At 32.0% G+C, this 21,652-nt stretch overlaps 1 protein-coding gene across 1 annotated transcript; it reads right to left on the bottom strand.

Moving 5' to 3' along the window:
• Positions 1 to 1,146: 1,146 nt before the first annotated feature.
• Positions 1,147 to 17,888, bottom strand: LOC128233756 (uncharacterized). The gene is made up of 13 exons (XM_052947601.1): positions 17,851 to 17,888; positions 17,233 to 17,281; positions 13,792 to 13,833; positions 13,532 to 13,578; positions 12,920 to 13,240; positions 12,012 to 12,127; positions 11,212 to 11,455; positions 10,915 to 11,073; positions 6,688 to 6,733; positions 6,526 to 6,581; positions 5,063 to 5,105; positions 4,730 to 4,785; positions 1,147 to 3,604 (listed from the first exon to the last, which is right to left on the bottom strand). Exons 3-13 carry the CDS (start codon positions 13,818 to 13,820, stop codon positions 3,516 to 3,518), a joined length of 1,206 nt encoding a protein of 401 aa, XP_052803561.1. The 5' UTR covers positions 13,821 to 13,833; positions 17,233 to 17,281; positions 17,851 to 17,888; the 3' UTR covers positions 1,147 to 3,515.
• Between the last annotated feature and the right edge of the window lie 3,764 nt (positions 17,889 to 21,652).

Genomic DNA, 21,652 nt, shown 5'->3' with positions numbered 1-21,652 from the left:
CTACAGCAATTTATTCAGAATGGATTTGGCATATTTCATATTTTTATATGTTTTTGGAAAATAGATAACCCCAGATTACAGTTTTTATGGTATTTGCCAAAGAGTCAGTCGTTGGCATACATTAAATTGGCAAAATGAGAGCGACTCATTCCAGTTTCATTACATCAAGAGCAATACAGAGGCCTTAAGAATTTTAGACATGATTTAGTACAAAGTATGTCTGGTAATTGGCGTCGAATGATTTAACCGCAGAAGATGACAAAAGCTTCTTAGAAACATAAGTAGCTTTTGTAAGCTGCATATATGGACAGTCTACTATTGGAAGGCAACAAACGCAAGAGATGGCATCTTTAAATAAATGGCAGCCTACGACCTACTGCCCGCCCCACGCACCCCACTCCCCAAAAAGGAAGTAACCAGCCGACTTGCAATGGTCCTACATCAAAACTGTTCTCAAGTTTTTTTCCGGACAAAGTTTTCATAACACTGCTGATCGTCATCTTCACCTTTAACTTACTGACCATAAAACAACAGATGTCATGTTATAGCTTATAGAAACTTGCACTGAATTTGCATGGCCCTACATCAAATTGTTCTCAAGTTATTTTGAGTTTTTTCATAAAATCTTGTCCTTTGATCTTCTGGCACCAATAGCAAATGCGGCCATATTCTGCTTGTACCACAACCACTGAAGTTACGTTGTAAATTCTTACCGTTTATCGAATATGTGTACGGCCCAGACTGGTCTTTCGAGCCACAAACAAATAGATTCACTAACCGACCAACCGCTATTTGCAACCCCGTATGGTCCGTCTTTTGCGAAGAGGTGACAAACAACTCGGCAAAGAACTAATGATTTTAAATGGAAAAAACATTGTTACTGGAATATTGAATGACTGTTTAAGTGACTTCCATCAAACAATTAGTTTGGATATGAAGGTTACACTGTTTTAAACAGCAATCTTATTTTATTCTCTAAAAGGGACTATCTTAAATATTGCAATGTCTTGACACGTCTGCAATGTGTCTTAAAATTAATTTATTGTTTAGATTAAAACTGCAAACAGTAATTTAGTCAATCCATGCTTATATTTTTCTCAAAGCTCGATTTGGTGAGGTATTCACACATTTTCAACTGTTTCAGAGCAATATATATAATATGACTATTTGATGATGATTTACCATTTCTTCGTACATTTTGTTCAAATTAAAAAAAACACGCACCAATATAAAAAATCTAAGCCTGCGAATGCGAACGAGTTTGACTAAATAGCCTACAATAAGACCTGTATACTGTAATGCTATATAAACATTTCGATATTTCACTGTACATTTGCCAATTCTTATGGAAAGTGCTTATCAGTTACAGTTTGAGGGTATCCAAAAACAAATTTGGATTCGATTTTTAGTGCCTGTGAACAGATTTGTTACAAAAAGTAAAATCACTCTTGTCGCCCCTACAGCCTTTCAACGCTTTCAGCGCTTTCATGAATATATAAATGATATATAGTTATGAAAGTTAGAGAAGAAAATGCAATTCATTTAATGACAGAAAGTCCTGAATATATAATAAACAACTAAACTACTTTAGTGAAAACTATTATCGCTTTTGGCTAATAATGTGGCCTAAAATGAGTTACTGGACATTTTTTGTGTAAGGATATGTATAGTTCCGTTTCAAAAATAATTTCATAATCATTATGTGGGTGACAACACATAACTAGCATATACTTCTTAAAACAATGTTAACGTTATAACTAATTTACATTCAAGCTGCTTACAAATTATAAACAAGAATAATTACTACGAAAATAACATTTTTCTTTTTAACGTTTAGGTATTACAGGATGTAAACACTAAACTTCATTCAAACGGTACCGGAGATTATCATTAAACACCGAAGACATAACTATCTTAAAGGGAACTTCCATTACCATCAAACAGCACTATCTATTACATCAACATAAAGAATTCAATATATGTGTTATCTTTTAAAACACTGTTTATATAAATACCAACGTTCAAGCAAACCTAACAAGCACTGACATGGACCGAAAACCACAATGTAATGCTATTTCCCGCGCTACATGTATTGCAGACGATTAGTACCCGGAATAGTTTGAACCAAAGATACATTCTATATAACCGTGTAGAAGTGGAATATAAACGTTTACGATATCCAGTTAAAACTTTAGTAATTTGCCGATACATACATTGTATATTTATTAAAACATTACTTCCCATTAAGTTTACTATTTATATTCAATATGTGACTGTATACATAATAGGCTAGCTTGTGTATTCATACTAAATGTGCTGTAAAAGTCTTCTAATTCCGTACTATATATTAGAATACCAGTTTAGTAAGTGTAATCATTATATTAACGACACATAAAGAAAGCATAATATGCACAATCTAAAAAGAATAATTTATATTATCTAGACATAGACCACAAACACGTTGTGTTTTTTTGATAAGATTATGCCTGCCAGTATTAATTATTAACATTTATGATTCGAACATCAAAATTTTGCTTAATGCTAACTCATGTTTGAAAGGTTTCTCTAACAAAAGATAACGTTCTACATTCAACAAAGTTTAAAATTCTCTACATTGAAAGCACAGACTCGTACTGATATTAGAAGCTTACCAATTTTGGTTAAAACAATCAATAATTCTCTGTTTATAGAAAAAAAGAATTTTATTTATGTTGACAACATCTATAATCAAAACCATACATAAATATCATATTCTTGATATCAGTAGCCAAGCAAGTAAGCCCAGCTTCATTTAAAGATTTAAGTATTAAGTAACATTGTTAAGGGGCCCTATTATTTATAGAAAGTCGCAATAATTTGCGAACATATCTTATACAGTAAGAAAAATAAAATACATGTTTGCACAACGACAATCTTTCACAATCTCCAAGAACCATACATGTGTTAGAAAAGTCTTGTATACACAAATATGCTTCCTGCGAAAATCATTCTGCACAGATTCAATCGTAGGATAAATTTCATAGCCTCAAATTTGGAAACCGTGTTATATGTTTAACATAATTGGTGACGTTATAGCCGGTTGGATGACGTCATAATTTGTTATACGTTCGTGACGTCATGTTCGACAAAATACAGTAATTATCTAACGTCTTCAAAAATATTCTCAATTTCACGAGATAAAATATCACGTTTTCGTTTAAAGACTATCATGGAAAACAATAGAGCAATGTTGTATTGCTCATGTGTAATACAGAAAATTACGTGATGACTATAATAAACAGGAAATAAGATTTAGCATGTGATTAATAACAGTTCAGATTTCCATTTCACAAGAACACTGTGTAACAATATAAAAGAATCCATCTAGTAAGTTTTTTGTATCTACACGGACATAACCAATAAAACCAATGCTGACTTAAACATGTGAAATATAATGTCTCTATTTATAGCTCATATATTTGATATGCTTTTGTGAAATTTTCGGCATTTGTAGACAGAAGAAGTCCCTTATTACATCATTTTTTCGAGGCGAGTGTCAGATTTTCATATTTGATATTGTCAGATGACGAGCTCGTCTCTTCGCAATTATATTGTATGTGGAACTCTGAAATGTAAATATCACCAAACGTTAGATTAGGATTTTACATAAAGTTTGACTGTTGTTGCTTAAAACGTCCAATTGATTATACATATCTCGTTCAATACGATTAACTTAAGATTAAAGAGCAATTCTTATATCCTGGATGTACCGATTACCGGTGTATTAAAAAACTATCCAATGGGATTTTGGCCAGGATATATGCCAGCATTTTTAAATTTCACTCATATTTAAGAAAAATATTTTGCCATCAGTAACAGAAAGTTTTGTATACCAGGGAACACCATTATCGATTTCTATGTGCCGTTTGTTTACCGACCGTTGCCGCCATCTTGGGTTTTTCAGTTACCATTTACCGGTGGAATCATGGAAAATGTAGCTACTTCATTAAACTCAGTAAGCTACACTTATTATGTCAGAAATGTTGACAGGTCTGAGTAATTTTTTACATTAATTTTATCAAATGTAGCAATACAGTGCCATTCATGAGAATGTTGATAGGATAGTTGAATAAAAGGTTTGAAAACAAGTTAACATTATATGAATTATGCTAATACTTCCCCCCACTGTTGCCAAAAGGATATTATTTTACTCCTATTTAAGGACACCACCAGCATTTTCTTTAAAGTAGAAAACTCACTGGAATTCAATTTTGGTGTCTTTGTTCAGCATAGAAATGTCAGAGGTAAAGTCGAGTAGCAGTATTGCCAAAAAGCACATGCTCAGTGGTGACATTATCAAGAAGATGGATGCCGACTGTTAAAATTTGTTTTGGGAATTATTCAAAATGTATTCATTGATTTTAACATATATGAATAGAAAAAGTTAAAATAAATATGTTTCCGATGAGTTTTGATTAATTAAATGTTTTTTAACCCTTAGGAACTACATATTTATTGAAAGTTTCACATTGACATATACTAAAAGATATTGTAAACAAAGGATACCGGAAGTTCTCTTTATGACCTAGACCTTCGGATTTTTCCGATTACACCGGTAATAGGTAACCACCGGTAATTCGTACGTAACATTCACAGACATACTTCATCAGATGAGGCTGAATTCTGTAGTATTATTGAACACATATAAATATGCATATTGCATTGAATCGTTATAATTATCTATAATTACCTAAGTCTGAATATTCGCCATTTTGTGTGCGAGTCAAATTGTTTAGGTCCTCGTACCTAAAAAGAACACATTTTGCTTGAGTTGTGTAACACAGATTTATATAAGTACAAAGTCATAAGATATAATGTTTGCTTTCTTAGATGTTAACAGCTGATATTGTAGACAAGTATAGACAAACGATGTTTTTGTCCATAAAATACATATATCATAGACACATAGAAATCCAAGACATTAAACAAGAGCCTTAACTGATATACATTATAATGGACATAAAATGTCTTGCGTATAAAATGTTTATCACTGGTCATACTTATGATTTACTTCGAACTTTACCGTGTATGTTCTTGCACAATTTCGTTTTCGGTGGGAACCCCTTCTGAAAGGGAATGCTTCAAATTGCATGATCAAAGAAGGGATCAATTGAAATGATTGGTTATACTCTTTCTAAACAAAATGCATGGCACTATTGTATCGATGCGGTGTATATTGTTGTAATATATAGCCAATATATGGTTGTGACACATAGAGAAGAAAATACAATAGGTATGATGATAGATATACCTGAATGGATAATAAACAACAATACTACGTTATACAAACGGATTTGGTTATTAACAATCGCTATTTATAGTCAGTCTCGTTCTGCGTAAGCCCGTAACGTTAATAATTTCATTATCAGATTGTGAATGACAACACATTACTACACTTCATGTTAAAAGTCCGTGTTAAGCGCTCACTACTAAGTAAAAAAAAAAAAGAGAGAATACATGTTTTGTAATGTAAGATCGCAATATATATTTTACCGAGTGAGCACCAAAAGCTTCACGAGTGATGAAGCAACTAGTGACCTATTTACATTTGGTGTTCATGAGCGAAGCTATTTTGCGATTTTACAAGGAAAGAAACAATGCATTGTTTTATATGCCGTTAACGGAAAGAAAATGACATTGAATTGTAGTTTTTTAGAAAAGTACGCCATATTGTATGCGAACATTACGTCATTTCGGACATGACGTTGTTGAAATTGTGTCCCGACGCCGGGCACGCTGTCATTTGTTTAAACGTGATAAAATTTCAAAACAGTAAAAAAACTATGAATATTTTCACTGTTTCAATTAGGGAAATATGAAACAAAAACACAGATATATCTCTATACACCAGCGGAAAGAATATAATAATAACTTATCAAAATTAAAGCTGCTTATTTCTTATTACAACAATAAAAACAATATTAACGTTTTAGAAAAACCGGATTTAACCCTAAACTTCTGCTGTCGTTATCGTTAAACATCAAGACATATGCTGGAAGCTGATTTGTAATGTACAGCGGTGTGGAAAACGCAATCGGTTTTTCTTTAAGGATGCTCTAATAACAGAATCTTGTTCAACACTGGTGTTACATCATTGACGTACCTTTAAGGAACTCTGACTTTGACCGTACAAAGACAAATGAAACGCATCCTTCAGTATTATTTTTCAGATAATGTATATGCAATTGAAATAAATGATGAAAAATTAAAATGTAAATCGGTGTTTCGAATTAAATGTAATACAGTATGTATACAAAAAACAAGAACACTGTTCACTGATAACGCTAACCAGTTATCTGTTTTTTCTGCTGAGGGGCATAACAAACACTTTCCTGTGATAGGAAATGTAATAAGAATTTATATTATAACACTTAACATACCTATAAAGCTTGATTGTGTATGTATTCATCAACTGTTTTGACGTTTCGGCATCACAGAATTGGAAATGTTTGCAAAGTTAACGATACTGAAAATATCAATACGTACCAAATTCTTCATCAGCCGCATTGTTTCTTCGACTCCCAGATGCAAGTTCTTCACACCTTAAAATTGAAAAATTCAATTTTAATGTTGATGTCTATGACATATCTCTACCCTCGAACATGGACAATACATATTTTTATATATAAATTCAAGTCTGATGTTTACCTATCATTTTCTGGATGCTCATTAATGGTGTGTTTATTTTCTTTACCTGAAATAGACAACGTCACAATACTTTGTAGTTAATTAGATTGGTGTGTATTGTGACATTTAAACACTTTTATTTAAATGATGCAGCAACTCTTTGTCTGAATCCAAGTTAATAGTGAACTATTAAAGTTAACAATTCTTTAAATACGTTTTTAATTTGCCATATCGTCTTACTTACTCAAACATTTTCCAAACCACATGTAATATGATTGTCAGACCTTACTTCAAAAACACATTTCAAGAATTCGAGAGAAAAATATATTTTTCCTTTCTCATAAAGAACTAGTGGACCCAAATGTAACTATGACTATACCTTACAGAATACGGATCAAGACAGGTATTCCAAAAGACACACATTCACAGATGACATAAAGAAACATAAATAGTTTTCAATGAATGTCATGTTGCTACCTAAGAACGGTCGGTGGATACAGAATTTCAAAGGGAGACTTATCCGGTTTAAATCAAGAAATTAATTTGTATTACAAAGCCAATTTAGATATGAAATATATTTTTTTCAATTACCCTTTTACTCACTATCAAATCAGGTAAGAGTATGATATTGAATTTACAAACACAACAAATGAGTGCCTCTCTTTCGTCGCTTTAACTTTAAGAAATTGGCGTGATCAACAATAGCCACCAACAAAGCAGTCCGGAATATTCCTCCAAAATGTTTTTTTTTTCTCCTCGAATCTAAAACTAAATTGGTGGGATATTTTCCGTCAGAAGTTGCATTTCTGTAACCATTAAAAATGAATATTGCTTATTTTCTGGTAATAAAAAGGAACGTGTTTATGTAAATAAACAGATCGCTACTCTTACATTCTAGATAAATGTAATGACCATGAAGTAAACGTTAATATTTGAACATGGACATCAATCTTCTTGTAGCAGAATTCAGAACGTTCAGTGACTACTGTACATGTACATACATATGTCCCGGTATCTTGTGTCTACGACGATGTAATAATATTTGGTTTAAAAAGTAATTCTTTTGATACAAGATTACATTTATAACATAAAAAATATGAATATAAGTCAATGGCTTGTATGGAACGTCTTTCATAGATGCTGTATACCTTAAACAATCTATATTGTGAAAATTGAAAATGAAAAGAAAAAGAGAAACCAAAGATACTTTTCCTTACACGAGAAACTAAGTATTCGGATTTATAAGTATACATATAATTGGAAAAATTAAACAAAATCAAACAACCGAAATCACATGACAGAGATGTATTATATACAATACATTGATGCTTCCGAGTATTGACTAAAAAAGCGAGTCTACTGCATGTTTACTATTGAACTAATTGTACATGTGCATGTAACAATATTTTTCAAACATAAGTTTAAAATGAGTTAAAAACAAATCTACATAACGGTAGGTGGTGCCACTGCTCAAAATGTTTATGCAACTATTTTTAATGTATACTTGCTGAGATGTTTTATATTTAAGTGTAAATATTGCGTTACGTTGAACAGACACATTTTCAAAATTGAAAAAAGTCAACATTCAACATGGTTCAAGACCCATTTAACAACGGTTTATAAACCTAAAAAAATGTTATCATTAATATCTATACCTTCAAATAAAATATTGTCTTCATCCTTTTGTGTATGGAGTATTATGCTATCAGATATCCTTCGAAAACTAAAGTTTTTGCCTAAAGTAGCTCGACGAAAAGAGAAATATTGAAAAACTGGTCTTAAATGCTTTCCACAATGTAAATGTTTTAAAGGACCAAAACATAAACTGTTTCAAAATTTAATTTTTGATTAAATTTTGAGGCTCAATATTTAGCAGGCATAATGCATATGTCGTTTCAAACATGTGTAGGTGTACTAAGGAGTTGAGAATACTTGACGAATAAGATTTTATCAAACTGGCAAAAAAAACATTTGCATATTTTTGGAAATTACTTTCTACACAATGAATGTTTTGTTTTGATTTAAGATTCTTAAGACTTCCTTATCTGACAATATCATGTGGGTTTGAGGTGATTGCTTCTATTTTTAGATATATATTAGCATTTTATATAGTTAGTAACAAGGGAATGAAATTTATTTCAAATTTGTCACATTGGAAGGGGCTGAACTTATTGCCTTAATGTCGTGGATGAATAAAATATATTCCCTAATAGATAAGTAAATATAGTTTTTTCACAATAATCCATTAGCACCCCCCCCCCCCCTTTCTATTTTGATAACTCCAAAACTGATTATGGATGCCAAATCCCTACATACCAATTTAGTCTTCGTTCCAGCTGACAAAGCAGCTAGTAATGTAATCATAGTTTGGCGTTTATATTATGTGAATACTATCATTGATGAGTTACAATCTTCTAGAACTTACGTTCCTAGCCTACTCGATGAAAAAGGTAATATTAAAAATCATATTAATTCTAATGTTCAATTTAAAGTTGCGATGAATGATCATGAAAACATACCAACAATACACTGGTTATCTAAAGTGCAAAAAAAAAACACGTATAAATCACGATTTATAGTTAATTCTATTTCTTGTTCTACTAAACAGGTTTCGATTGAACTTACATCCTGCATAACTGCGATTAAAATGTGCCTATGTGCGTAAATCTTATGATTTTTTAACGCTTTATACATCTATTCCATAGTATTTAGCTACAACCAAATTCACACCTCTTATCGAAAAAACATTTGCCAGGAAGACAACAACTTTTATGGCAGTTAATGATAAAAAAAGTTTTTTTACCTGTGGTCACTCATATAATTATATCTATTGGACATGCACAAATGTTATTGAAGTATTTTACTTATGTTCTGAATAATTATCTTCTAAAAGTTGTTACATGTTTATATAAACAAACAAGAGTCATTCCAATAGGTGCTTATTATGCCCCTTTACTTGCTGACCTTTTTTTATACTGCTATCAAGGGAATGTATGTTAAAAATATCTAAGTCTGGAGATCTTGCCTTTGTGGATATATTCAATAACACTAAGATATATCATCTATATTCTGAGTTTGGATAATGCGGTATTTACAGATAATAATAACTCGATATACCCTTCACAATTGCAACGTAATAAATATATTACATTAAATCAAAAACCATCCAAAATAGATCTGCAACTCGAAATTAGGAAAGATAAATTGAAGATCAATCTTTATGATAAACGTGATGATTTACATTTCAAAATAATTAGTCACCCTTCTTTAAATGGAGATGTTCCTAGTTCACCTTCATATTTAAAAAAGATGGTTCTCGCAGTAAACTTATGACGGAAAAAAACTTCATGTTATAAATTAAGAAAAACTTTCTCAAAATCGGGATTTTAGGATAAGAGTGAGGTTGTGCACACTACCTAATTTAAACCCCCAGTAAAGTCACATTTTACTGACCGTTTCAAGACAGTCCCTTACAATTCTTGATGAACACCACTAGTTTAGTTATATATTATATTTGTGTTCTTTGGCGTTGACCCTGTGCCATTAAACTGGTCTATGTTTAAACTTTCGACTATTATACTTGTTTCTGTATCAGCTGATGGACATTTAATCCTTTATTGAAAACATTACTAGCATCACGTGATAATATCAATCAAACCAATCACGCTCCAACCTGTTGAGTCGCGACAATGTTTGAGCATATATTAATATTTGTTGAAGGGTTCCAGCCGCCAGTGTCTTAGTTTTAACTCGCCTAATGATTTGACACTATATAATTAAAATAATAATAATAAAAGAGCAGTTGACAAACCATAAACGAGTGCCTTTAAATCCACTTAATAGATAGTCTGGTTCATTTTGACACAGAAAATAATTTAATTGTATATTGCAACACTTTTAAAGCTGCACTCTCACAGATTTACCATTTTAACAACTTTTTTGTCTTGGAAAGTATAAATTTCTGCGGAAATATCTGCAAACCAGTGATATAAGATTGCTGGCAAAAGATCAGATTGTAGATTTTCATATTTCCGTACGAAAATTAATGTTTTATGGCTTAAACCGCCAAGACAAAAAAAAATATAAAAAATTGGCAAAACGTTCAGTCTGTGAGAGTGCAGCTTTAAATCCTATTTACACAAAACATTTGTCTGAGGATAAATGATTTACTTTTGAGAACGATTGTTCCTCAAAACATAACCAAATGTGAACATTGGAAACATGTTACTTTTCTACCTTAATACTCACATCTGCACTGTCGAATGCCCTTAATATATGTACCTAAAACCACCACAATAACGACTAGTAATATGGCCCCCGCGACTCCACTTGCAATTCCTATCACTGATCCAACAGACAATCCACTGTGCTCGGCAGGACTTAAAATGTTCTTGTTGTACACGCAATCTATCAAACAAACAAAGATGTGTTCGAATTTAAAGTTATAATTTCATACATAGAAATATTTAGAGTAATGTTCAAGTTTAAAACCACCATAGTTCTTAATGTTTAAAACTCACTATAAATAAGGTTTGAAAATACTACCTTCCATTGGATATGTTTTCGAAGATCGCCAGACGAGTGGTTTGTCTTGAAAGAGTGTGTGAATTATTTTGATCTCCACAAAAGAAGAAGAGAAAATTCTCGAATGATTTTTAAATTTTAAACCAAATGTAAAACTGTTTGCTGAAACACTATTGCAGGTAACGTCTGGACATGTTGATGTAGCTTTAACAACTGTGATAAATTCATCGACGGCTGTTATATTGAGACCTGTAAGCGATGAATTCTGAAAAAAATGCAATAAACACTAAACGAGAGTTTTAAGAGCATAGAACAGTATTTTATTCCAGAATATCTCACTTTTTATCATAACATCAATTAAAACAGGTTTTAAGAATGGTACAGTTTAGTGCACATTAAACGTTCACAAGACGAGTGGTGGATTTTGGGGACAGATCCTTTAAACTTCAAAGATGAGCTTGATAATTAATTGGGGACTAACAGTCTACGGAAAATTTAACTACATATAAACATGTAAAAGAGCTTCGAACAGCTAAATCAGATTATAATTGAATGACATACGACAATTCCAAAACAACAGAATGAGGCCAAGTAGGCTTAAAAATCGCCCCTGTACTTAAAATTATATCATATTAATGTTTTTGTTTTTCAAGAGTAAATAACGGATGCTTTCTTTGTAAGTTAGTAAGAGCTTCAAACAGTGCACATTATATAATAAGTTAGGAAATCCTGTATAAATTATGTATTTATTATATAATATTCGTATATTAATCCTTTGGCGAATGATGTACTAGTCATGTATGTGTTAGCAAATCACTTACATCGAATACGAACCATGACACCTCCAAATCTATATAAGAAGCAGGGAACACACATGCAGTTGAGATATAAAGTGCATCGACTGTTTCCTCGACAGAAAATGAATTGTTATCAAACTCTGCAAACATATATTCTGATTAGGTACCATATTTTCACACGTACCAATTATTTGCCCACACTTTAAATCCATTGTTTAGCAATATCATTACAATGTTTATACAAATGGGAAAATTAATATGTTTTCTCTGAAAATAAGCAATATCTCAGCAATGTTGAATTTGCACCAGGATGATCCATATTTCTCCCATCGAGGGATTATCTTTTTTCTATTACGTCGTTACAAAGTATTTTGTTGTTAGTCGAAACATACTTTTTTCTTTAAATAATTACCATTTTCTAAAGTGGGCGAATATATGGTAGAGAAAACTGTCATTTCAGCGGATTTAAATTAGTATGATTGGCATGTGAATTTGTTTTTAAAATGGCATATATTATAAATCTTATCATACTGATTTTTGATATGGGGCCCGTTTCAATATCCATCGTAAGGTAATTTTCCAGGCGTTGTCTCGTTTTAACGTACACTGCATTTCAATAAAACTATGGTAAGCATATGTATCGTATTTATCATACTCGTATCTCTACGAGTGTCCACGGACACTATTAAGCAGCTTTAGGTTTACGACTAAGATATCTTATTAAATCGGGTCCCAGGAGCTTAACTTTTTCTTGCGAAATTTCGTTAGTAAGTATTTAGTATATCTCGAGTTATTAAAAAAAAACTGCCATTTCCGGTTGAATTAAAATAATAATAGGATGGCATTCTGTAAGATAACACTTATGTGATCATAAAGACTAATCTTGTTTAATGAACAACCGCCAAAACGAAATAATATGCTATTTAAGTTACCTTTATACGACACGTTAACAGATTCCTTAATGTTTGTGTCGATATCTGTACACTGGTATGTGCCGCAAAGTGTTGCATCGAAATTATTCACAGACTTAAGGAAATACTCTCTATGATAAGTCGATGTTACTGCAGAAATAGTGAATGTGTTGCCCAGGTTGTTGCATCCAAACAGGTGGTAACATGTACCAAGCAGGTTGTTATCGAATCTAAAATCGATGTCGGAATTGTTTTTGGCGGTTATACACGTTAAGATTAATGGAGTATCTCTCTCGAATATAAAACTGTCTCCAGGTATATGCAGGTATGCTGTTGAACAGGCTGAAATAAAACAAATATCGCAATCCGTACCCATAAGCACCTGACCAATTAACATAACATAAAGTATATTAATTGTACTAATCAAACATTTAAAAAAATAATAATATTGTATTGTTAGATTAAGAGTGAGAGCATGATCACATGGAAAACAAGAATCGGACAAATAAAGATAAAGAAAATAGTAGAAACTGGGTGTGACCGCATGTGTACGTTACAATCTATTTTGACCTTTTTAAAATATAAAAAATATGGCTATGCCATTATGTACTTATCGTACATCTAAGCACTTACCGAAGATGTATAACATTGAAAACGTTATTTTAACGTTTGTTATATACCTAAAATAAAAAATATATACTTTTTTGATACCAGATTCTATACGCCATGTTCTGTTGTGAATTATTTTATCTCAAGTAATTTTTAGAAATAAATTCTGAACCAATTTTTTTGAGTAAAAGTTTTGTTTATGAAGCCGCTCTAAATTACAGACCAATGTTCTTATCAGAGGTGCAAAGATTCGTTCCTACTTCAGGAAAAAACATTTAACTTACGGAACAATCCCATGACCATACAAAAACATGCTTCTTGTTGACCTGTAAAATATAATTATAAGTCAGGGAAGCAATCAAGTGATGAGAAAGTCAACATATCTTTATTGGCTACTGTGTAAACTATGGAAAGGACTTTTTAGCAAATGATGCATGTTTTCTCAAAATAAAGTAAAATCAACTGGTTTGTAGATAAATTTAATCTAGTGCTTTGTATTTTAATGTTAACATTACAATAAGACAGAACCTAGCATACTCAAATACCGTGCATGAACACAAAAGCATAACGCATGTTATAGAATTGACAAATTTAATTCATTTCAAATCATTTATTTGCTTAAGGCCACCGACCCAAAACAATTATTATGATCAAACAAATTCAAATAAGACAAGAACAGGTGAATGGTGAACACACATTATATGTAAAAGATGTTTGACAAACATATATGTAGTGATAAATATGAATATTATATAAATATCATGTCTAAATATCTAGCATCAGAAACAAAGGAGAAATTATATACATTCATGAGTAACTATTCCCCAGTATGGTGTTTTTAACACTGTTATAGTAAATTATTATACTTCCCGCATTTTTAAAGCATAAAAGATGCATGTTGCTAAGTTATTAACAGTGTTATCTCTTGTTGTGTTCAAATGGAGATAAAAAGTATTTGGATTAACATAATACTTGCTTGGGATAGATTTGATCCTCGGTTCATTAAAAGAGGTACACTTCATTACATTCTTTTTATTTAGATTCTAGTTGAAATATTTTACAAATTCCATTTTATTAAGGAATATTATAATATCTGCCTGATTGAACTTCTTAATTATGGGCGGAACACCTAAGCTTAGCTTAAGCACTTAGAATCCTTATTAAATTCACATTATTTCAGTATGGTGCATGACTATTATCCGTGTTTAAACATCTAAATAGGCTAAGTTTATAATATTCTGATTAATAGTACCTGTATAAATTTCCCATTACACGATGAGCAATGGTAAACCTCTAAATTTGCCGGGGGATGTGCGCTCCCTCTTCTTGTATATAAGTACGATTATTGATATACACCATTGATATTGGAAATGCCCCCCTGATATGTTGTTTAAATGCACTACGTATAATCGGTAAAAATAAATCAATTGAATGAATATAAAACTCTGGAATTAATCCATCATTTTCACCACTTTTACCACGCTTCAGAATTTTTAATGCTCTTAATATTTCATCTTCAGTAATTACATCAGTAAACAATATATCTGTTATATCATTGCTTAACTCATTAATGGTGTGCTCAGGCAAGTCATTTTCTTCAGTTGTATTACTTATAAGGTTTTCAAAAGTTCGTCCTGATTGATATTAGGTTACCGCATTCGGCCAGGGTTGTCATTCGTTTAAGATTTACCCAAAAGTACTTCTGATCATCGCATGTCGATATATGTTCGTTCATTTTTTTATCATAAGAGTTAGTTTTTTTTCTCACCGCATGTATTTCTAAACGCTCTCCTTTCTTCTAAGTATTTATTTAAATTTTCAATTATGTTATTTCTTCCTAATCAAAATGCTTTATTCTTAAGGTATTTCATGAATATGTATTCGAAATCAAACCATGGAGGTTGTTAAGAATTTCATTAGAGAAGTTGTTTTGCACAGACTTCTTCGCATCTTTTCAGATCAGCATTACAATAGTTAATCAAAAAAATAAGCTTTTATTCCCGTTATTAATTGCATGTGTGTATTGTTGGGTATATTCTTGGGTAAAGCAATTCATGATCTGTTTTCTAAATTATGATGTGTTTCTCTCACTTAAGTTAAACTTTTTTAAACGTGCAGAGTCTATACTGACCTCTTATTAATATACATAAAATGTAAATGAGACCAACAGCGGCATATGAGCTGAATTACTGTTCACTTAAATAAACATGCTAATAGTGTTAAAATATCGTCAGAACAAGTAATGTTATCAATAACAATGCATCCATTTGGACCACTCAAATATTTATCAACATACAGTCTACCGTTGATCATCTTCATATAGTTCTAATACGTTAATATGTGGGTTGAAATTCAGGTTTTCTGTAAACGAACAAGTTCGGGCATTTAAGTCTCCCGCAATCTTAAAGTTGTTTCAAATGTCAATGCCATTCTCGTAAAGAGTTTGTTCTAACATATATATTTGCCTTTTTTACATTTGCCTTGGTCATAATTTGACTGTTCTTGTAAGTAGTATGTAAAGCATTATATCATGTCAGTATTCCTATTAATATTTATGTGCAAATCTACAGAAACAAGCAATAATGTCTGTTTAATCTATCTGCAAAATCTATAGCAGAGTCGCAGGTATAAAATACCCTTGTTACATATTGTGAAACCTTCTGATGAATATATACCACTATACCTGACATTGCTCTACCTAACACAGATCTAATAGCTTTACAAAAAAAATACAATCAAAATCTGTAAACTATCCAGGTCCATATCTAAGCTATCTTAAATAATGAATACATTTTGTCAAAAGAGTGTTGGATAAACAATCAATATTACATAAGGCTCTTTTAAAGTCCCTATTATACGGGCCTCGACCTTCATCCGAATTAGTCTTATAGAATATTTTCAGGCACAGGTTAAGAGTCTGTGATGACTATAGTGTCTTTGTACATTTTATAATTATGGGTGTCATGCTTATTTGTTTACTGTCACATTCAGTGGTCTGTGTGCTGTCTGTTTTACTGCTGACTGGAAGTAGGATTTTTTTACCCTTAGACTTTCCAATCTTTTCTCAAAACGAAGACTTTTTAACCCTTAGACTTTTCAACCACAATTTAAAGACTTTTTCATCCTCTACCTTTTTGGACTTTGGTTATTAATATGCGTTCGTTCTGTTTAGCCTGATGCATGAAGGTTTCGTCGACAGATTTTAGTTCACCCTTTAGTAATAAACATTTTGGCCTCGGTTGCAAATAGATATCGGGATTAGTCGCTTCATCTTCGTAACATCGTTACCAATACGAATATTGTCATGCGTAAGGTTACTTCGACCGCTAAAAACCCTTAGCTTGCATCATCTTGTCGTAGTTTAACAATTGTTAGTGGTTGCGTACCATCTTTCACCCCCCCCCCCCCCCCCCCCTACCCACTTCAAGTTCTTAATATCATCGTCATACCATTTCTCATATTGGCATGTCACTTTTGAGATATTATCTTTCAAAAAATGGTTCAGATGTGTTATTTGCTTCTCCGGTTTCTGGCATGTTAAATATTATCATGTTCGCTTTTATAGAATCTCGCTCAAGTCTCTCTATCTGATCATCAAGTTCAGAAATATGGTCATCATTTCTATTGATCATAACATTAAGTTGTTCAATATATGTTTTCCTGGCGATCTGGCCGTTCTGAGATTTTACTTTAATGCATTTTAATAAACACTAACATAAACTAACCTTTTACATAATTCAACAGGTAGGTTCCAGTAATGAACCTGAAATACAACTTCTCAAAGCGTAGTCAAATGTTGTGTTTTTCAATATTATATGTATAGTTTTTAAATTCAAATGTGACGTAATTGGTCAAGAATTTTGATGTTAACAATATGATATTAATTTGAGCAAAATCGATCAGACGTATCAGATACACGAAATGTATCATGAACTTTAAAACTGTGTTAATCAAATTATTGCAAAGACAATTAACACATGAATTTATCGTAAACAACAATGCAATTTTCAAATAGGCAAATTTAAATTCAGTATCTGAAATTAAGTTAACCGAGGAAATGAAACTGAAATAAAAATAATCAGTTTGTGTTACCTTACCTGTATAAATTGCGTATTTTATTTGTTATTTTTAGAAGCAAGGTTATATTAGATGACGACTACGATTTAAATACGCTGGATAACAAATGTTTATAACATACATAAATTTGTGTTTTGATACTTAAATGATACCGTATCTGTTGAAAATAGTACATGTACATTTGCAATTGACACATTATTAAAATAAAATGGTATTATTATCTTCCAGTAACTATCTAAAAGAATGTTAAATACATTTAAACTTACCTACACAAAAATAGTCACCGTCACTAAATTCCGCCAGGTATTGATTGCAATAAGGTGGAAAAAGACTGTAAAACTATTGACTTAAAGGTTAAGTTAAACTGATAGTTTTACTTAGTTTATTCATATTTTATTTATCAGCGTATACACACATATTATAAAGACAAACAGAAAACACATGTACAATCTAGAAAAGGATTAGAACGAAAGATAAATATAACCTTAAAAAGTTTTTCTCCAAACCTTAGCAGAAGTACATATTTAATGACGGACATTTGTACAGCTTACAATGAAGATGAACAATGATATTGTTATTATTGGGTTAGATCAGATGGTAGTGTTTAATGTGATTTGTCTTCATTTACTTTTATTAAATATTTAAAGATTTTTACAGACGATGTACACAGACAATATAGTATTTAAAAGTTAAACATTTTGTGTGATTAACAATGCTATAATAACCTTAGTTTATTTTCACTTTTCGAATACAAAAGTCGTTAATTCTGTTTAAGAACAGAATAAGAGGATAAAAGTGAAGAAATAGTGTAGGGTGGTTGGTTTAAATGAACAACTTCCAGTGCCTTTTCTTCACTGAGCCTTGATTGGTAGTGCTGATTATCACGTATATTCAGAAAGGAGATAATCCTGGGTGGGATTGATATTAGGTAGTAGGAACTGACTGTCACTGACTATCAAATCTTTTTGTATTAGAATAAAAAGGTGAACTGCATCGAACAGTGTCTTATTTTGTTCTTCTGTGAGGGCAGTGTCACCGTATAGTAAATTGCAAAGCGTTACGTCAGTCAAAGCCCCCACAGAGTTGAGAAGAAGTCTCCTTTGTTCAATATAAAGGGGACAGATAAGAATATAATGATATATTGTTTCCTGAACTCCACAAGCACAATGGGATGAGGGCACAATATTTTTAACAAAAAGGTGATGGTTCAACTGCATTCGTTCCGTGAGTGAGTGTGAATGACCTGTAATCGACGTTTCAAATAATAAAACAAAGTATTTGGTTGGGAATATTCCACCAGAGACGCAGAAAAACAAGGCGAGTGCAACCAGTAACAATGCGTTCGCATTCGTTTTGAATTTTGTCAAGATCGTTTTTTTCATACTGTGAACAATTATTCCAGATGACATCCGCATTCTCCAAGATTGGCCTAATGAAAGAAAAATAAATAACCTCTAGAGACCTCCTATCCAGTTGATAGCGAAGACGTTTCATGATGTTAACTCTAGACCAAGCTTTTTCTTTAATATAGTCAATGTGAGTATGCCAATTGCCTTCGTTAGAAAGAAAAATACCCAGGTGTTTGTAAGATTCAACAAACGGGATATCAGTGTCAAACATGTTCACAGGCGGATGAATGGTTTTGTTTCGTTTTCGAGACATGACCATTGATTCAGATTTGTTGGGATTGAACTTTTCAAGCCACTTATCAGCCCAAATACATATTTTGTTTATATCTGTCTGTAGTTTTAAAGCTGCAGTCTGGGGGTGTCCAATATAACAAATAGAATTGTATCATCAGCAAATAGGTTGACATGTGCCTGCTTTCTCAAGTTTATATAGTAGACCACGATGCCAAACTTTGTCAAATGCTTTACTTATATCAAAAGAGACAACTCGTATTTCAAGACCATTGTAGAGAGCTTGACAGACACTATTATATAGGTAGGTAAGCTGATTGACAGTAGAATAATCTGGTAGAAAGCCGGATTGGGATCGGGTAAAAAAAACTGGTATCACGAAGAAAGTTGAATACATGTTTAAATATAATTCTTTCGAAGACCTTCTACATAGTATTAAAAAGAGAGATTGGGCGATAATTTGATGGGTTGGAAGGATCCCCCTTTTTAAAGACAGCGCAAACATTTGAATATTTCCAGTTAGAAGGAACAACACAAGAAGTTAACGAAGCATTGAACAATTCACACAAAGGTTGGCTAAGTTCTGAAGAAGCTTCAAGTAAAATACGATTATCAATGCCATCAGGCCCAGATGCTTTACCAACCGAGAAACTACTTATAGCGTCTTTGACTTCGGAAGGTACAATAACAATCGAATCAAGTTTAGCATCATCATTAGTTAAATCAAGTTCAGGTAATACTTGAGTTGAATCAATGTAGGTCTGAAGAACAAAGAAATCATTAAGGATTTCGGCCTTGCCTTTGTCGTCTGCAACGCACTGACCATCTAATGGGTTGAGTAGTGGAGGAATGCCTCGTGATTTGACCGGAGTGATAAATGACTTAAGTGTTTTCCACCAGTCCCTAGAACTAAGTTCACTGGATTTGAGTTTCAAAGCAAGAGAGTCAGACATGTTTTGGTTCTATAGACACACTCTTAAAGATTTCTCAAACAGGTTATTTGAATACAAGTAAAACCAGTTTTCGTAAGACTTTTTTATAGCTAATATTTTATTTCTTTTTTTGTTCCAAAATTTAATAATATTAATTTCACATTCATCAATGAACTTTTATTAATACATCAGTGTACAAACGTGTTAGCAACCCAATTGCGAATAGTCATTGGATCACATGGATATCCAGTCATCTCTCACTGTCAGAGACCAGTCTGATTGCTGGAAGACGACCCGTCTTCAAGATACAAAGACCACGCTAGGATGTTGACAAAGACCACGCTAGGATGTTGACAAATTTTGAGGCGTGGGTGGGGGTAAAAAGAATAATCAGTTAATATTGTGTTAATTTTCAGGGAAGTTGGTATTACACAATCAAAGTTTAAAGGATACTTGATAGATAATATAACATCAAATGTTATGTTTGAGCAGATGTTTTCGTCTGTCATATGAGCCGCGTCGCGCGATTTTGAGCCTTCGGACATATATTTGCTATTACAATGTTTTAAGGTATTTGAATGAAATTATATTTCAGGAAGACATTCTGAAAGTTTCATGATGATATCACTTAAATTGCGTAAGATACGTGCTTACAAGTAAGACCATGTATTGCACATTTTGAATACTAAATTTGACGTCATTCAAATGACGTCGTTACGAAAGCACTTTATTCAAATGACGTGCAAAATTAACGTATCAATATCAAATTTAGCTTATAATTTAAATTATTTTCTTATCATAGAATCTTCAATGACCATAAATTAAGATAAAAATAATGTATCAGTTTTGTATTTAATACATTTGGCAGTTTTAAACACAGACTATTAATCCAGGCAAAATATGTCGGGACGAAATCCATGGTTGCTATGAAAACATGAGTAAACCAATGGTCATAAATTGTGTAGAAAATGACGCACCAATGACAAAGCTTAAAAAGAAAGAAGTTTGGAAGAAATTGATTAACATAGAAAAATCATTATTTTTGGCATGTTTTTATTAATGATTATTTCATTTTTAATATTTATGTCCGAAGGCCCAAAATCGCACGATGCGGCTCATATGTTTTCTACGAAGGCAAATGTTTGAACATTTCGCTCCAAACTTCAAGAAAACGTTTGAAAAACAGGATTAACATTTTTTTCTAATAAACGTTAAGTTGTTTATTTTCAAATATTTAATTATTTAAACAAATGCAACCTTTTATTAATACCAAATAACCATTTTGGCAAGATTTTTTGGTTCAAATGTGATGTGTTTAGTTTTGAGCAAGGGAAATTAACTACAATGGATTTTAAAAATAGTTCTGGAAGTTCATATTTTCACTCCTTAGTTTAAAGTGAAAATAACAAATATATTTTTTACTGTTGTTATTTCACTGATAAAACTTCATACTTCATCGAAAAGGTTGTACAATTTTTGGCGTAGAAATTATTGTT

The sequence above is a fragment of the Mya arenaria genome, chromosome 5 (genome assembly GCF_026914265.1).
Source record: "Mya arenaria isolate MELC-2E11 chromosome 5, ASM2691426v1".
Taxonomy (NCBI): domain Eukaryota; kingdom Metazoa; phylum Mollusca; class Bivalvia; order Myida; family Myidae; genus Mya; species Mya arenaria.
Note: the sequence above shows the minus strand (reverse complement) of the source record. Positions and strands in the feature narration are given on the sequence as shown.

Excerpts from the sequence above, each read along its gene's own strand:
- LOC128233756 (XM_052947601.1), bottom strand. The coding sequence starts at position 13,820 with ATGTTTTTGTATGGTCATGGGATTGTTCC. Across the intron at positions 12,128-12,919 it reads TGTTAACGTGTCGTATAAAG|AGTTTGATAACAATTCATTT; the intron begins GTAACTTAAATA and ends ATATGTTTGCAG. Across the intron at positions 11,456-12,011 it reads TGTCATGGTTCGTATTCGAT|AATTCATCGCTTACAGGTCT; the intron begins GTAAGTGATTTG and ends CATTTTTTTCAG.